The sequence below is a fragment of the Oncorhynchus kisutch genome, linkage group LG2 (assembly GCF_002021735.2).
Source record: "Oncorhynchus kisutch isolate 150728-3 linkage group LG2, Okis_V2, whole genome shotgun sequence".
Classification (NCBI taxonomy): domain Eukaryota; kingdom Metazoa; phylum Chordata; class Actinopteri; order Salmoniformes; family Salmonidae; genus Oncorhynchus; species Oncorhynchus kisutch.
In genome coordinates this window covers 78328433-78345153 of record NC_034175.2, presented here as the reverse complement: position 1 = coordinate 78345153, position 16721 = coordinate 78328433, and the positions used below count along the sequence as shown (strand labels likewise).

At 41.0% G+C, this 16721-nt stretch overlaps 1 protein-coding gene across 1 annotated transcript; it reads left to right on the top strand.

Moving 5' to 3' along the window:
• Positions 1-1329: 1329 nt before the first annotated feature.
• On the top strand, positions 1330-16721 carry LOC116356653 (melanoregulin). Its single transcript, XM_031803377.1, has 5 exons — positions 1330-1551; positions 1980-2217; positions 11440-11530; positions 15254-15426; positions 16241-16721. The coding sequence occupies exons 1-5, from the start codon at positions 1472-1474 to the stop codon at positions 16322-16324; spliced, it is 666 nt and encodes a 221-aa protein (XP_031659237.1). The 5' UTR covers positions 1330-1471; the 3' UTR covers positions 16325-16721.

The following is a 16721-nucleotide window of genomic DNA, read 5'->3' as shown; positions in this document are numbered from 1 at the left end:
CCAGCCCTCATAGGTCAGTCCATAGACTGAGGACACCAGTCCAGGTTTTTGTTGTTCCAGCCCTCATAGGTCAGTCCATAGACTGAGGAGGACACCAGTCCAGGTTTTTGTTCCAGCCCTCATAGGTCAGTCTATAGACTGAGGAGGACACCAGTCCAGGTTTTTGTTCCAGCCCTCGTAGGTCAGTCCATAGACTGAGGAGGACACCAGTCCAGGTTTTTGTTCCAGCCCTCATAGGTCAGTCCATAGACTGAGGACACCAGTCCAGGTTTTTGTTCCAGCCCTCATAGGTCAGTCCATAGACTGAGGACACCAGTCCAGGTTTTTGTTCCAGCCCTCATAGGTCAGTCCATAGACTGAGGAGGACACCAGTCCAGGTTTTTGTTCCAGCCCTCATAGGTCAGTCTATAGACTGAGGAGGACACCAGTCCAGGTTTTTGTTCCAGCCCTCGTAGGTCAGTCCATAGACTGAGGAGGACACCAGTCCAGGTTTTTGTTCCAGCCCTCATAGGTCAGTCCATAGACTGAGGACACCAGTCCAGGTTTTTGTTCCAGCCCTCATAGGTCAGTCCATAGACTGAGGAGGACACCAGTCCAGGTTTTTGTTCCAGCCCTCGTAGGTCAGTCCATAGACTGAGGAGGACACCAGTCCAGGTTTTTGTTCCAGCCCTCATAGGTCAGTCCATAGACTGACCCCAGTCCAGGTTTTTGTTCCAGCCCTCATAGGTCAGTCCATAGACTGAGGAGGACAACAGTCCAGGTTAGTTGAATAATCCATGGCTGTGTTTTGTATTAGCTAACCGGTAATGGAATCATAGTTATCACATATCTAGTGTACAAACTTTAAAAGGAGGAGGTCAAAAGGGGGGTGAGTGTGACGGATGTGAAACGGCTAGTTTAGTTAGCGGTGGTGCGCGCTAAATAGCGTTTCAATCGGTGACGTCACTCGCTCTGAGACCTTGAAGTAGTAGTTCCCCTTGCTCTGCAAGGGCCCGGCTTTTGTGGAGCGATGGGAAACGATGCTTCGAGGGTGACTGTTGTTGATGTGTGCAGAGGGTCCCTGGTTCGAGCCCGGGTGGGGCGAGGGGACGGTCTAAAGTTATACTGTTACATCTACATAGACGCTCTCAGAGCACAGATACGTAATAGTAAACACATGGGAGAGAGGACTCAACAGAGCTAATAGCATTGTCCATCAGCGGCTGAATAAATGTTCCATTCATGGTTTCCAGATACACCGTCACGCTAGCTTAGTCACGCTTCTTGAATGGACTCACGTGTTCAGACCCCGCCCCCAATAGACCATGAAAAACAAGACGCACAAGTTGTGTCTGAGATCCGGCTCGCAATGTTGGGAACTTCACTGGTTACGTTACATCTTAAAATATTTATTTCATGGTAAAAACCTGAGGAAAATTGTAAAGATATTCTTCAGATAATCAGATGTGCTGGATGACAGTTCTTGGGTCTGATGGGGGCGTTGTATAGTTGTTGTTGGCGGAGTTACTGCAATCTTGATGAGAACCTAGATGAGAAGAACGCTATTTTACGGTAAGATTATTTTTGTTTTATAAAACTCTTCACATTTGGTCTGTGCATGTTGTTGTTTTTTAAATTGTAGGTTTCATTAAAACAGCATGATAATCCATTCTAGTCTATTTCATTCAGATCTACAGATTCCTCTCAATGGGAATATATATATATAGCATAGTCTATTTTTTTTTTATCTTGGCACACTGCCCGAAGATATAGACAAGCAGCGTCTGTGAAGCCTCTGTAATCTGGTATGTAAGGCTATGTTTAGGAGAATCTCTCAGTCAGCATGTGTTTAGGCTATTTCTTTCCTTAATCACAGCATTGGCATGGCAAGGCAGAGTCAAATTAGTGATATTGGAACTATAAGGGCACCCAGAACCAAATCTGTGACGAGAGAGAGACTGCCTCAACATGAACTTGAATGCACCTCAATGGTCCTCCAGATATGAGACTTCCAAAATGCAGAGCATCAGGATTCAGACCTCCTCCAGGACTCAGACCTCCAGAGCCTGCATGTCCAGCCACAGTGACCCAAGCCCGGGTCAGGAGGGCCTGTCTTGGAGGACAGAGGAGGAGTGGATCCCCTGGAGCAGCCCCAGGACCTCCATTGGAGATGCAGAGTCGGACGGAGAGCTCCAAGCCTTTATCACGATGAGGAACGAGACAGATACGTACACAGAGGTGAGAGAGACACAACCTGCACCTGAGCTGGGGAAAAGATACTACCCGATACAGAGCTTGTTTAGGGCACAACCTGTCCACTCAGGTACACTGAAGGTGTACTAGATTAACTCAAACCTGTTACTGGACAACAAGCAGTAGTGTAAAGTACTGAAGTAAAAATACTTTAAAGTACTACTTAAGTAGTTTTCTGGGGGTATCTGTACTTTACTATTTATATTTTGGGCATCTTTTACTTTAACTTCACCTCATTCCTAAAGAAAATAATGTACTTTTTACTCCGTACATTTTCCATGACACCCAAAACTACACAACTCGTGACAATGCACAGGAAAATGGTCCATTTCACACACTTATCAACAGAACATGCCTGGTCATCCCTACTGCCTCTGATCTGGAGGACTCACTAAACAGAGAACATCCCTGGTCATCGCTACTGCCTCTGATCTGGAGGACTCACTAAACAGAGAACATCCCTGGTCATCCCTACTGCCTCTGATCTGGAGGACTCACTAAACAGAGAACATCCCTGGTCATCCCTACTGCCTCTGATCTGGAGGACTCACTAAACAGAGAACATCCCTGGTCATCGCTACTGCCTCTGATCTGGAGGACTCACTAAACAGAGAACATCCCTGGTCATCCCAGTCCATATCCTTCCACCCCTTCTCTGTCCTCTGATAGTCAGTCCATATCCTTCCGCACCTTCTCTGACCTCTGATAGTCAGTCCATATCCTTCTGCCCCTTCTCTGACCTCTGATAGCCAGTCCATATCCTTCCGCCCCCTCTCTGACCTCTGATAGTCAGTCCATATCCTTCTGCCCCCTCTCTGACCTCTGATAGTCAGTCCATATCCTTCCGCCCCCTCTCTGTCCTCTGATAGTAAAGCACCTAGGTCCTAGGTTACGCAAATGAGCTGTGCACGTGTTATAGGCATGCTGCTGGGACACAGAGTCACATCCTTCCCCCTTGCTTATCGTATATTACTGCGCATTAAAAACGTAATATAGCTGAAGACGTCACGGGGCTGAACTGTTCGTCACTGCTAACGTCACGGAGCTGAACTGTTCGTCACTGCTGACGTCACGGAGCTGAACTGTTCGTCACTGCTGACGTCAATGGGGATTAGAGTCCTACGGAGGCGAGGCTGGGGATTAGAGTCCTACGGAGGCCAGGCTGGGGATTAGAGTCCCATGGAGGCCAGGCTGGGGATTAGAATCCTACGGAGTCCAGGCTGGGGATTAGAGTCCTACGGAGGCCAGGCTGGGGATTAGAGTCCCATGGAGGCCAGGCTGGGGATTAGAATCCTACGGAGTCCAGGCTGGGGATTAGAGTCCTACGGAGTCCAGGCTGGGGATTAGAGTCCTACAGAGTCCAGGCTGGGGATTAGAGTCCCACGGAGGCCAGGCTGGGGATTAGAGTCCTACGGAGTCCAGGCTGGGGATTAGAGTCCTACGGAGTCCAGGCTGGGGATTAAGACCCTCTGAGTTAGAAATATGCGCATGAGCGCACACTCAGTTGGGTCTTCTCTGTACATTTCTCACTCTCGGGGCAGCATCATGTTTATACTGACTCACCTCAATTAAATCATTCAATCAGAGATGTCGAACACAGAGTTCTTTCATATAGGGTATTTATGACACTCATGGAGGCTACATGTAGGGCACAATATTGGAGTTTACCAAGGCCTAGAAAGGGGTCCATCTTACCACGGCCTAGAAGGGGTCCATCTTACCACGGCCTAGAAGGGGTCCATCTTACCAAGGCCTAGAAAGGGGTCCATCTTCCAAGGCCTAGAAGGGGACCATCTTCCAAGGCCTAGAAGGCGTCCATCTACCACGGCCTAGAAGGGGACCATCTTACCACGGCCTAGAAAGGGGTCCATCTTACCAAGGCCTAGAAGGGGTCCATCTTACCAAGGCCTAGAAGGGGTACATCTTACCAAGGCCTAGAAGGGGTCCATCTTACCAAGGCCTAGAAGGGGTCCATCTTACCAAGGCCTAGAAGGGGTCCATCTTACCAAGGCCTAGAAAGGGGTCCATCTTACCACGGCCTAGAAGGCGTCCATCTTCCACGGCCTAGAAGGGGACCACCTTACCAGGTTGAGTTAGTCTCAGTGATGGCCTAACCACTTGTCAGATCTGTTTCTGCTGTCTTGTCAACTCAAAGCTGGTCAAATCCGGTCAAATCAAAGCTGGTCCAGACCGGACCAAATCTGAACCAAACATAGACGTGTATGATTGGTTCAGATTAGGCCAAACCGGTCCAAAAACCATCTTCCGTGGACGTGGAAATCAAGACCAAAAAAAGACGTCCAAAATGCAGATGTGTCGGTCCGTGCTTACTGGGGTGTAGCCTACAGTTTTGCCTGAAATAGAATTTGAGGGGGATACCCATCTATGTGGTAGGCCCACCGTTTGTAAAACACCCCAAAAAAGACAGCCGATCTAGACCAGTCTAAAAAAAGACGTCCAGAAGACGTCGGCGTCGGTCCATGCATACTGGGGTGTATGTCGCCCGCAATGGAATTTTATGAATGCCAAGGCCTAGAAGGGGTCCATCTTACCACGGCCTAGAAGGGGTCCATCTTCCAGGGCCTAGAAAGCGTCCATCTTACCACAGCCTAGAAGGGGTCCATCTTCCAAGGCCTAGAAGGGGTCCATCTTCCAAGGCCTAGAAGGGGTCCATCTTCCAAGGCCTAGAAGGGGTCCATCTTACCACGGCCTAGAAGGGGTCCATCTTCCAAGGCCTAGAAGGGGTTCATCTTAAATATTTAGTGTCCCTGCCTTTGACAAAGTGGGCACTGCATACAGCGCTCACATAAAAAAAGCCCTCATGCCATTGGTTGAGAGAAGTGTCATTAGTCTGGTTGAGAGAAGTGCCATTAGTCTGGTTGAGAGAAGTGCCATTAGTCTGGTTGAGAGAAGTGTCATTAGTCTGGTTGAGAGAAGTGTCATTAGTCTGGTTGAGAGAAGTGTCATTAGTCTGGTTGAGAGAAGTGTCATTAGTCTGGTTGAGAGAAGTGTCATTAGTCTGGTTGAGAGAAGTTAGTTTTGGTGGTAGAATTATGAGGATTCATTTTTTTCACCCCTTTTTCTCCCCAATTTAGTTGGTTCATTCATTAATACATAGCTTATTTCTTTTTTATTACATATTTTAAACGTTACCCCTTTTTCTCCCCAATTTCATGGTGTCCAATTGTTTTTAGTAGCTACTATCTTGTCTCATCGCTACAACTCCCGTACGGGCTGGGGAGAGACGAAGGTTGAAAGTCATGCGTCCTCCGATACACAACCCAACCAAGCCACACTGCTTCTTAACACAGCGCGCATCCAACCCGGAAGCCAGCCGCACCTATGTGTCGGAGGAAACACCGTGCACCTGGCGACCTGGTTAGTGTGCACTGCGCCCGGCCTGCCACAGGAGTCGCTGGTGCGCGATGAGACAAGGATATCCCTACCGGCCAAGCCCTCCCTAACCCAGACGACGCTAGGCCAATTGTGCGTCGCCCCACGGACCTCCCGGTCGCAGCCGGTTATGACAGAGCCTGGGCGCAAACCCAGAGTCTCTGGTGGCACAGCTAGCGCTGCAGTACAGCGCCCTTAACCACTGCGCCACCCGGGAGGCCCATTATTATTATGAGGTTTAATGTGTTGTTGGAGACTTGGTCAGTTTAGCTCAGAAAATGCCGCCCTCGTCAGTCTGCCTAATGAGCGGGCCGGCCCTGAGTCTGAGGCTTGTTGTGGGTCTATGAGCTGTATACTGATTAAGGGTATTTTTATTGGTGGTTTTGTCTGTGTGTTTGTTTGACGTCTTTATGCATCCATTTGTCTATTTTTTGTAAATTATTATTCCCATCTGTTGTTTTGAACTTTCTTTTCTTGTGTGATATATTGATATATTTGTGTATTGATATATTGATATATTTGTGTATTGATATATTGATATATTTGTGTATTGATATATTGATATATTTGTGTATTGATATATTGATATATTTGTGTATTGATATATTTGTGTATTGATATATTTGTGTATTGATATATTGATATATTTGTGTATTGATATATTGATATATTTGTGTATTGATATATTGATATATTTGTGTATTGATATATTGATATATTGTGTATTGATGTATTGATATATTTGTGTATGATATATTTGTGTATTGATATATTGATATATTTGTGTATTGATATATTTGTGTATTGATATATTGATATATTTGTGTATTGATATATTTGTGTATTGATATATTGATATATTTGTGTATTGATATATGATATATTTGTGTATTGATATATTTGTGTATTGATATATTGATATATTTGTGTATTGATATATTTGTGTATTGATATATTTGTGTATTGATATATTTGTGTATTGATATATTTGTGTATTGATGTATTGATATATTTGTGTATTGATATATTGATATATTTGTGTATTGATATATTGATATATTTGTGTATTGATATATTTGTGTATTGATATATTGATATATTTGTGTATTGATATATTTGTGTATTGATATATTGATATATTTGTGTATTGATATATTGATATATTTGTGTATTGATATATTTGTGTATTGATATATTGATATATTTGTGTATTGATATATTTGTGTATTGATATATTTGTGTATTGATATATTGATATATTTGTGTATTGATATATTGATATATTTGTGTATTGATATATTTGTGTATTGATATATTGGTGTATTGATATATTTGTGTATTGATATATTGTGTATTGATATATTGATATATTTGTGTATTGATATATTTGTGTATTTTTCTTACTGTGTAAAAGCCACACTATGAACAATCTCCTGTGACATGTGATCTCTAGAAACTATCAGTGCACGGATTCCTGAAGTGAAAGGATAATCGACATATTAAATAGCGTGGTCAGGTCAGCATTGTTGCTGCGGTGGACACAACAGGCACTATGTTGAGAATAACAGCACAGGAACGTGACTCACTGTGTTAGCGATGCCTTGGGACTGAGATATATCAGCCAGCAGTTGAACTATTAACAACAACTTTACCTCTGCCCCAGATAGCACACCGACACCTCGTCGACGTCGGCCCGATGCATACATCATACTTGTAGCACAGAGAGCATTTACACATTGGCAAGACGTCGCATTCGCCCTTCAGCCGTTGTTTGGGACGGTGCCAAATGTCACCCATGTCAAAGCTGCTCGCCAGACGACATTCACAAAAATACCTTTTATTTCAGGTCGGATCCAACAGCAAATACTGTTTCACTACACGATTGGAATGACCCTTTACCAAATGAGTGTAAACATTGAATTTGAATGGAAAATATAAGATCATTATAAGCTAAATTATACTGGCAATAATAAAACGTTTTATGTTTATGAACCTAAAAATGTATTTAAATAATAATAAATTGGTGGTAAACATTTATTTAAGCCTATAAGCCTTCTACATATAGTGTAGTATAGTTATTTAAGCCTATAAGCCTTCTACATATAGTGTAGTATAGTTATTTAAGCCTATAAGCCTTCTACATATAGTGTAGTATAGTTATTTAAGCCTATAAGCCTTCTACATATAGTGTAGTATAGTTATTTAAGCCTATAAGCCTTCTACATATAGTGTAGTATAGTTATTTAAGCCTATAAGCCTTCTACATATAGTGTAGTATAGTTATTTAAGCCTATAAGCCTTCTACATATAGTGTAGTATAGTTATTTAAGCCTATAAGCCTTCTACATATAGTGTAGTATAGTTATTTAAGCCTATAAGCCTTCTACATATAGTGTAGTATAGTTATTTAAGCCTATAAGCCTTCTACATATAGTGTAGTATAGTTATTTAAGCCTATAAGCCTTCTACATATAGTGTAGTATAGTTATTTAAGCCTATAAGCCTTCTACATATAGTGTAGTATAGTTATTTAAGCCTATAAGCCTTCTACATATAGTGTAGTATAGTTATTTAAGCCTATACGCCTTCTACATATAGTGTAGTATAGTTATTTAAGCCTATAAGCCTTCTACATATAGTGTAGTATTAAGTTTTAATAGTTATTAAGCCTATAAGCCTTCTACATATAGTGTAGTATAGTTATTTAAGCCTATAAGCCTTCTACATATAGTGTAGTATAGTTATTTAAGCCTATAAGCCTTCTACATATAGTGTAGTATAGTTATTTAAGCCTATAAGCCTTCTACATATAGTGTAGTATAGTTATTTAAGCCTATAAGCCTTCTACATATAGTGTAGTATAGTTATTAAGCCTATAAGCCTTCTACATATAGTGTAGTATAGTTATTAAGCCTATAAGCCTTCTACATATAGTGTAGTATAGTTATTTAAGCCTATAAGCCTTCTACATATAGTGTAGTATAGTTATTTAAGCCTATAAGCCTTCTACATATAGTGTAGTATAGTTATTTAAAGCCTATAAGCCTTCTACATATAGTGTAGTATAGTTATTTAAGCCTATAAGCCTTCTACATATAGTGTAGTATAGTTATTTAAGCCTATAAGCCTTCTACATATAGTGTAGTATAGTTATTTAAGCCTATACGCCTTCTACATATAGTGTAGTATAGTTATTTAAGCCTATAAGCCTTCTACATATAGTGTAGTATAGTTATTTAAGCCTATAAGCCTTCTACATATAGTGTAGTATAGTTATTTAAGCCTATAAGCCTTCTACATATAGTGTAGTATAGTTATTAAGCCTATAAGCCTTCTACATATAGTGTAGTATAGTTATTTAAGCCTATAAGCCTTCTACATATCGTGTAGTATAGTTATTTAAGCCTATAAGCCTTCTACATATAGTGTAGTATAGTTATTTAAGCCTATACGCCTTCTACATATAGTGTAGTATAGTTATTTAAGCCTATAAGCCTTCTACATATGTGTAGTATAGTTATTTAAGCCTATAAGCCTTCTACATATAGTGTAGTATGTTATTTAAGCCTATAAGCCTTCTACATATAGTGTAGTATAGTTATTTAAGCCTATAAGCCTTCTACATATAGTGTAGTATAGTTATTTAAGCCTATAAGCCTCTACATATAGTGTAGTATATTATTTAGCTATAAGCTTCTACATATAGTTATTAAGCCTATAAGCCTTCTACATATAGTGTAGTATAGTATTTAAGCCTATAAGCCTTCTACATATAGTGTAGTATAGTTATTTAAGCCTATAAGCCTTCTACATATAGTGTAGTATAGTTATTTAAGCCTATAAGCCTTCTACATATAGTGTAGTATAGTTATTTAAGCCTATAAGCCTTCTACATATAGTGTAGTATAGTTATTTAAGCCTATAAGCCTTCTACATATAGTGTAGTATAGTTATTTAAGCCTATAAGCCTTCTACATATAGTGTAGTATAGTTATTTAAGCCTATAAGCCTTCTACATATAGTGTAGTTATAGTTATTTAAGCCTATAAGCCTTCTACATATAGTGTAGTATAGTTATTTAAGCCTATAGCCTTTCTACATATAGTGTAGTATAGTTATTTAAGCCTATAAGCCTTCTACATATAGTGTAGTATAGTTATTTAAGCCTATAAGCCTTCTACATATAGTGTAGTATAGTTATTTAAGCCTATACGCCTTCTACATATAGTGTAGTATAGTTATTTAAGCCTATAAGCCTACATATAGTGTAGTATAGTTATTTAAGCCTATAAGCCTTCTACATATAGTGTAGTATAGTTATTTAAGCCTATAAGCCTTCTACATATAGTGTAGTATAGTTATTTAAGCCTATAAGCCTACATATAGTGTAGTATAGTTATTTAAGCCTATAAGCCTACATATAGTGTAGTATAGTTATTTAAGCCTATAAGCCTACATATAGTGTAGTATAGTTATTTAAGCCTATAAGCCTTCTACATATAGTGTAGTATAGTTATTTAAGCCTATAAGCCTTCTACATATAGTGTAGTATAGTTATTTAAGCCTATAAGCCTTCTACATATAGTGTAGTATAGTTATTTAAGCCTATAAGCCTTCTACATATAGTGTAGTATAGTTATTTAAGCCTATAAGCCTTCTACATATAGTGTAGTATAGTTATTTAAGCCTATAAGCCTTCTACATATAGTGTAGTATAGTTATTTAAGCCTATAAGCCTTCTACATATAGTGTAGTATAGTTATTTAAGCCTATAAGCCTACATATAGTGTAGTATAGTTATTTAAGCCTATAAGCCTTCTACATATAGTGTAGTATAGTTATTTAAGCCTATAAGCCTACATATAGTGTAGTATAGTTATTTAAGCCTATAAGCCTTCTACATATAGTGTAGTATAGTTATTTAAGCCTATAAGCCTACATATAGTGTAGTATAGTTATTTAAGCCTATAAGCCTTCTACATATAGTGTAGTATAGTTATTTAAGCCTATAAGCCTACATATAGTGTAGTATAGTTATTTAAGCCTATAAGCCTTCTACATATAGTGTAGTATAGTTATTTAAGCCTATAAGCCTACATATAGTGTAGTATAGTTATTTAAGCCTATAAGCCTTCTACATATAGTGTAGTATAGTTATTTAAGCCTATAAGCCTTCTTCTCTGATAAATTCCCAACCATCGAACATGTTTGAGAGAAGGCAGCATTGTGACAAGCATTGTGAGAAGTCTACACGATCTACGGTCGATTATGCGCTGCTGAGAGACCGCGTGACGGCGATGCTGAGAGACCGCGTGATGGCGATGCTGAGCGACCGCGTGACGGCGATGCCGAGAGACCGCGTGACGGCGATGCCGAGAGACGGCGATGCTGAGAGACCGCGTGATGGCGAAGCTGAGCGACCGCGTGACGGCGATGCCGAGAGACCGCGTGACAGCGATGCCACGTGACGGCGATGCCGAGCGACCGTGTGACGGCGATGCTGAGCGACCGCGTGACGGCGATGCTGAGCGCCTGCGTGACGGCGATGCCAAGAGACCGCGTGACGGCGATGCTGAGCGACCGCGTGACGGCGATGTTGAGCGACCGCATGACAGCGATGCCGAGAGACCGTGTGACGGCGATGTTGAGCGACCGCGTGACGACGATGCTGAGCGACCGTGTGACGTGCAGCGTGCCTGCATTTTGTCCTCCCACACCCTCTCGACGTCGGCGAGATGCATGTGTGCTATCTGGGCTGTTTCTGTGTTTTAATGTGTGTGTGTGTGTGTGTGTGTGTGTTTGTTTGTTTATCAGGAGTGGGAGAAGCTCAACTATGACATCCATAGTCTGAGGTACGCCAAACGAGAGATCAGCAGCCGATGGAAGAAGATTCTAACACAGCTAGGTCAGATCAAGTTTGTAGAGATAATCTCCTCTCTTCAGATTCTAACACAGCTTGGTCAGATCAAGTTTGTAGAGATAATCTCCTCCCTTCATATTTCAATTCCTTAACCTTTTCCTTCCTGCTGCTCTCTATGTACATGGCCTTCAGAAAGTATTCACACATCTTGATTTTTTCCACATTTTGTTGGGTTAAAATTAATTAAGGATTGGACTCTTTTTAAAATATTTTTGCCTAAAATGTCATACCCAAATCTAACTGCCTGTAGCTCAGGCCCTGAAGCAAGGATATGCATATTTCTGATACCATTTGAAAGGAAACAGTTTGAAGTTTGTGGAAATGTGAAATTAATGTAGGAGAATATAACACAATGGATCTGGTAGAAGATAATACAAAGAAAAAACAACCGATATTTCGTTTTTTTTCTACCATCATCTTTGAAATGGAAGAGAAAGGCCATAATGTATTATTCCAGCCCAGGCACAATTTAGATTTTAGCCCCTAGATGGCAGCAGTGTATGTGCAAAGTTTTAGACTGATCCAATGAACCATTGCATTACTGTTCAAAAATTTGTATCAAGACTGCCCAAATGTGCCTAATTTCTTTATTAATAACTTTTCAAGTTCATAACTGTGCACTTTCCTCAAACAATAGCATGATATTCCCTCACTGTAATAGCTACTGTAAAATGTACAGCGCAGTTAGATAAACAAGAATTTAAGCTTTCTGCCAATATCAGATATGTCTATGTCCTGGGAAATGTTCTTGTTACTTCAACCTCAACCTCAGTCACATTAGCCTACGTTAGCTCAACCGTCCCGCGGGGGACCCACCAATCCTGTAGAGGTTCCTGAATTTAAAATGGATAAAATTGAGATTGTTGGTCACTGGCCTACACACAATACCCCATAATGTCAAAGGGGAATTATATTTTTAGAATTGCTTTACAAATTATTTAAAAATTAAAAACTGAAATGTCTTGAGTCAATAAGTATTCAACCCCTTCGTTATGGTAAACCTAAATATGTTTAATAGTAAAAATGTGCTTTACACGTCACATAATTAGTTGCATGGTCTCACTGTGTGTAATAATAGTATTTAACATGGTTTTTGAATGACTACCTCATCTCTGTACCCCCACACATACAATTATCTGTTAGGTCCCTCATCTCTCTACCCCACACATACAGTTATCTGTAAGGTCCCTCATCTCTGTACCCCCACATATACAATTATCTGTAAGGTCCCTCATCTCTGTACCCCCACACATACAATTATCTGTAAGGTCCCTCATCTCTGTACCCCACATATACAATTATCTGTAAGGTCCCTCATCTCTGTACCCCCACACATACAGATAATTGTAAGGTCCCTCAGTCGAGCAGTGAATTTCAAACACAGATTCAACCACAAAGACCAGGGAGGTTTTCCCAATGCCTCGCAAAGAAGGGCACAAATTGGTAGTTGGATAAAAAATGTAAAAAGCAGACATTGAATATCCCTTTGAGCATGGTGAAGTTATTAATTACACATTGGATGGTGTATCAATACAACCAGTCCCTACAGAGATACAGGTGTCCTTCCTAATTCCGCTGCCGGAGAGTGATCAGATTTCACCATGAAGCCAATGGTGACTGTAAAACAGTTACAGAGTTTAATGGCTGTGATAGGAGAGAACTGAGGATGGATCAACAACATTGTAGTTACTCCATAATACTAACCTAAATGACACAGTGAAAAGAAGGAAGCCTGTACAGACAAAATCTAATCTGTACAGAATGAAAATATTCTAAAACATGCATCCTGTTTGCAACAAGGCACTAAAGTAATCCTGCAAAGAATATGGCAAAGCAATTCACTTTTTGTCCTGAATACAAAGTGCTATGTATGGGGCAAATCCAATACAACACATTACTGAGTACCACTCCATATTTTCTCAAGCATGGCTGCATCATGTTATGGGTATGCTTGTAATCATTAAGGACTGGGGAGTTTTTCAGGATAAAAAATAAAAATAAACAGAATGGAGCTAAGCACAGGCTAAATCCTAGAGGAAAACCTGGTTCAGTCTGCTTTCCACCAGACAATTGGAGATGAATTCACCTTTCAGCAGGACAATAAACTAAAACACAAGGTCAAATATTCACTGGAGTCGTTTACCAAGAAGACAGTGAATCTTCCTGAGTGGCCGAGTTCGTTTTGACTTTAATCTACTTGGAAATCTATGGCAAGACCTGAAAATGGTTGTCTAGCAATGATCAACAAACAATTTGACAGAACTTGAAGAATTTATACAAGAATAAATGGGCAAATGTTGCACAATCCTGGTGTGTAAAGCTCTTAGAGACTTATCCAGACAAACTGTAAACGCTGCCAAAGGGGATTCAACAAAGTATTGACTCAAGAGGTTGAATACTTATCTAATCAACATATACATTTATTAGTGCTTACTTTTCACACACACACACACACACACACAGGGGCAAAAAAGTATTATATTCCGTGTTGCCCAGCAACAGCCCCAAAACATCACTGCTCTAGAGGAGATCTGCATGGAGGAATGGGCCAAAATACCAGCAACAGTGTGTGAAAACCTTGTGAAGACTTACAGAAAACGTGTGACCTCTGTCATTGCCAACAAAGGGTATATAACAAAGTATTGAGATAAACTTTCGTTATTGACCAAATACTTATTTTCCACCATAATTTGCAAATAAATTCATTAAAAATCCTACAATGTGATTTTCTGGATATTTTTTTTTATCTCATTTTGTTTGTCATCGTTGAAGTGTAATTGAAATTACAGGCCTCTCTCATCTTTTTAAGTGGGAGAACTTGCACAATTGGTGGCTGACTAAGTACTTTTTTGCCCCACTGTACATACACTAACTCAACACAATATCCCATAACACACCCACTGTATATATATATATATTTTTCAAATGTTATAATTGTTCTTCCGCTTTGACATTAGAGTATTTTGTGTAGATTGTATAATAAATTACAATTTATACCCACGTGAATCCGACACAAAGAGTGAAAGCATCGCTCTTGTCGTGTTTGTTATGGCTTTCTAGTTGTGATGAAGGAGAGTCGGACCAAACTGCAGCGTGTCGATTGCGATCCATATCGCAATCGAACTTACAAAAAAAACAATAGACGAAACCGAAACAGCCTTTCTGGTGCAAACTAACAAAGCGTACACATAGGACACTAAGGACAATCACCCACCACAAACTCAAAGAATATGGCTGCCTAAATATGGTTCCCAATCAGAGACAACGATAAACACCTGCCTCTAATTGAGAACCACTCCAGACAGCCATAGACTTTGCTAGATAACCCACTATGCTACAATCCCAATACTAACACCAAAACCCCAAGACAAAACACACCACAGTTACAAAAACCCCATGCCACACCCTGGCCTGACCAAATACATAAAGATAAACACAAAATACTTTGACCAGGGCGTGACAGTGTTCCTTCATTTCAGCCGTCTCAACAAAACACAACAACCAGAGCACTGTGCAAAATCAGTCTCCATTTGACATAGATGTGTATTAACATTCTGAGGAGCCCAATGCTTGTGTTGAGCACTGGGTCGATGCCTTTTTCCAAACCCTGAACACAATGTTTCAATTGTTGAGTTGAACATTCTAATTGTTGATTCTATGTGGCGTCTCCAGCCTGGTTGTTTGTACTGGTGCTTGTGTCCCCTATAGGCTACCAGCGTGAGGTTGACTCTCTCCTGACGGTGAACAGACAGCTGTTACAGACAACACTGAGTGAATCGGATAACCTGAACAGAGCCAGGCAACTGTTACAGACCACTCTGGACCACTCTAGTTTGTTCCCACGAGGAGTGGCTAGCACAGACAGATACCTCTTTGTTATGGTACTGCTGTCCTACTGCTACGCACATGCACGCACGCACGCACACACACACACACATATACACACACACACACACACACACACACACACACACACACACACACACACACACATACACACACACACACACACACACACACACACACACACACACACACACACACACACACACACACACACACACACACACACACACACCTATTTACCAGGGGGGGGGGAGTAATCTAATGGACAATAATGAAGGGGAGAAATATTCAAGCTACTAATGTCTACTTGTTGTTTTCTCTCTTCTTTCCTGTCTTCTCCTCCCTCCTCTCTTTTCCTCCTCTCCTCCATCCTCTCTTCTCCTCCTTTCCTCTCTTCTCCACCTCTCCTCCCTCCTCTCCTCTGTTCTCCCCCTCTCCTGTCTTCTCATTCTCTCTTCTCCTCTCCTCCATCCTCTCTTCTCATTCTCTCTTCTCTGCCTCTCCTCTCTTCTCCTCATTTCCTCTCTTCTCCTCCATCCTCTCTTCTCCTCCTTTCCTCTCTTCTCCACCTCTCCTCCCTCCTCTCCTCTGTTCTCCCCCTCTCCTCTCTTCTCATTCTCTCTTCTCCGCCTCTCCTCTCTTCTCCTCATTTCCTCTCTTCTCCTCCATCCTCTCTTCTCCTCCTCTCTGCTCTTCTACACCTCTCCTCCCTCCTATTCTCCTCTCTTCTCCACCTCTCCTCCCTCCTCTTCTCCTCTCTTCTCCTTACTTCTCCTCCCACTTCTCCTTCCTCTTCTCCTCTCTTCTCCTTTCTTCTCCTGCCTTCTCTCCTCTCTTCTCCTCTACAAGGATCGCTTGGTGTCTCTGGACAGTGCAGAGGATTTCATCAGACTGGCGAAGGAGAAATACCCAAAGAGAGAGAGTTGTGAATGAGAGACAGAATGGAGAGACAGAATGGAGAGACCGAATGGAGAGACAGAATGGAGAGAGTTATGAATGAGAGACAGAATGGAGATGTGTTGTGCTCCTCCTGCCGGCACTAGAAGGAATGTGAAGATCACGGACGTCCCTTTATGTAGACACTTTAACTGATTCTAACTGACCTCCTCACATTTTGTATTAGAACGTCTAATGTGCCTACAAAAGTCCTTTTCTATACACGTTGTTGTATGTGTTTCATAGTTTCAGTATTGTTATGGCAACAACAACAAACATTGTAAAATTGTCTGTAATATTTAACCGCTGTATCAGTCTGAAAGGATACTTCTGATACAGCGTTTTTTTAATAACAGGAACTAAACATTTAATTGATTAAATGAAATTGATTCTC

Bases quoted from the DNA above. Each gene is read 5' to 3' on its own strand.
- LOC116356653 (XM_031803377.1), top strand. From the start codon at position 1,472: ATGGGGGCGTTGTATAGTTGTTGTTGGCGGAGTTACTGCAATCTTGAT. The intron at 11,531-15,253 runs GTCAGATCAAGT...TGTCCCCTATAG, and splicing joins GAAGATTCTAACACAGCTAG to GCTACCAGCGTGAGGTTGAC. The intron at 15,427-16,240 runs GTACTGCTGTCC...CTCCTCTACAAG, and splicing joins ACAGATACCTCTTTGTTATG to GATCGCTTGGTGTCTCTGGA.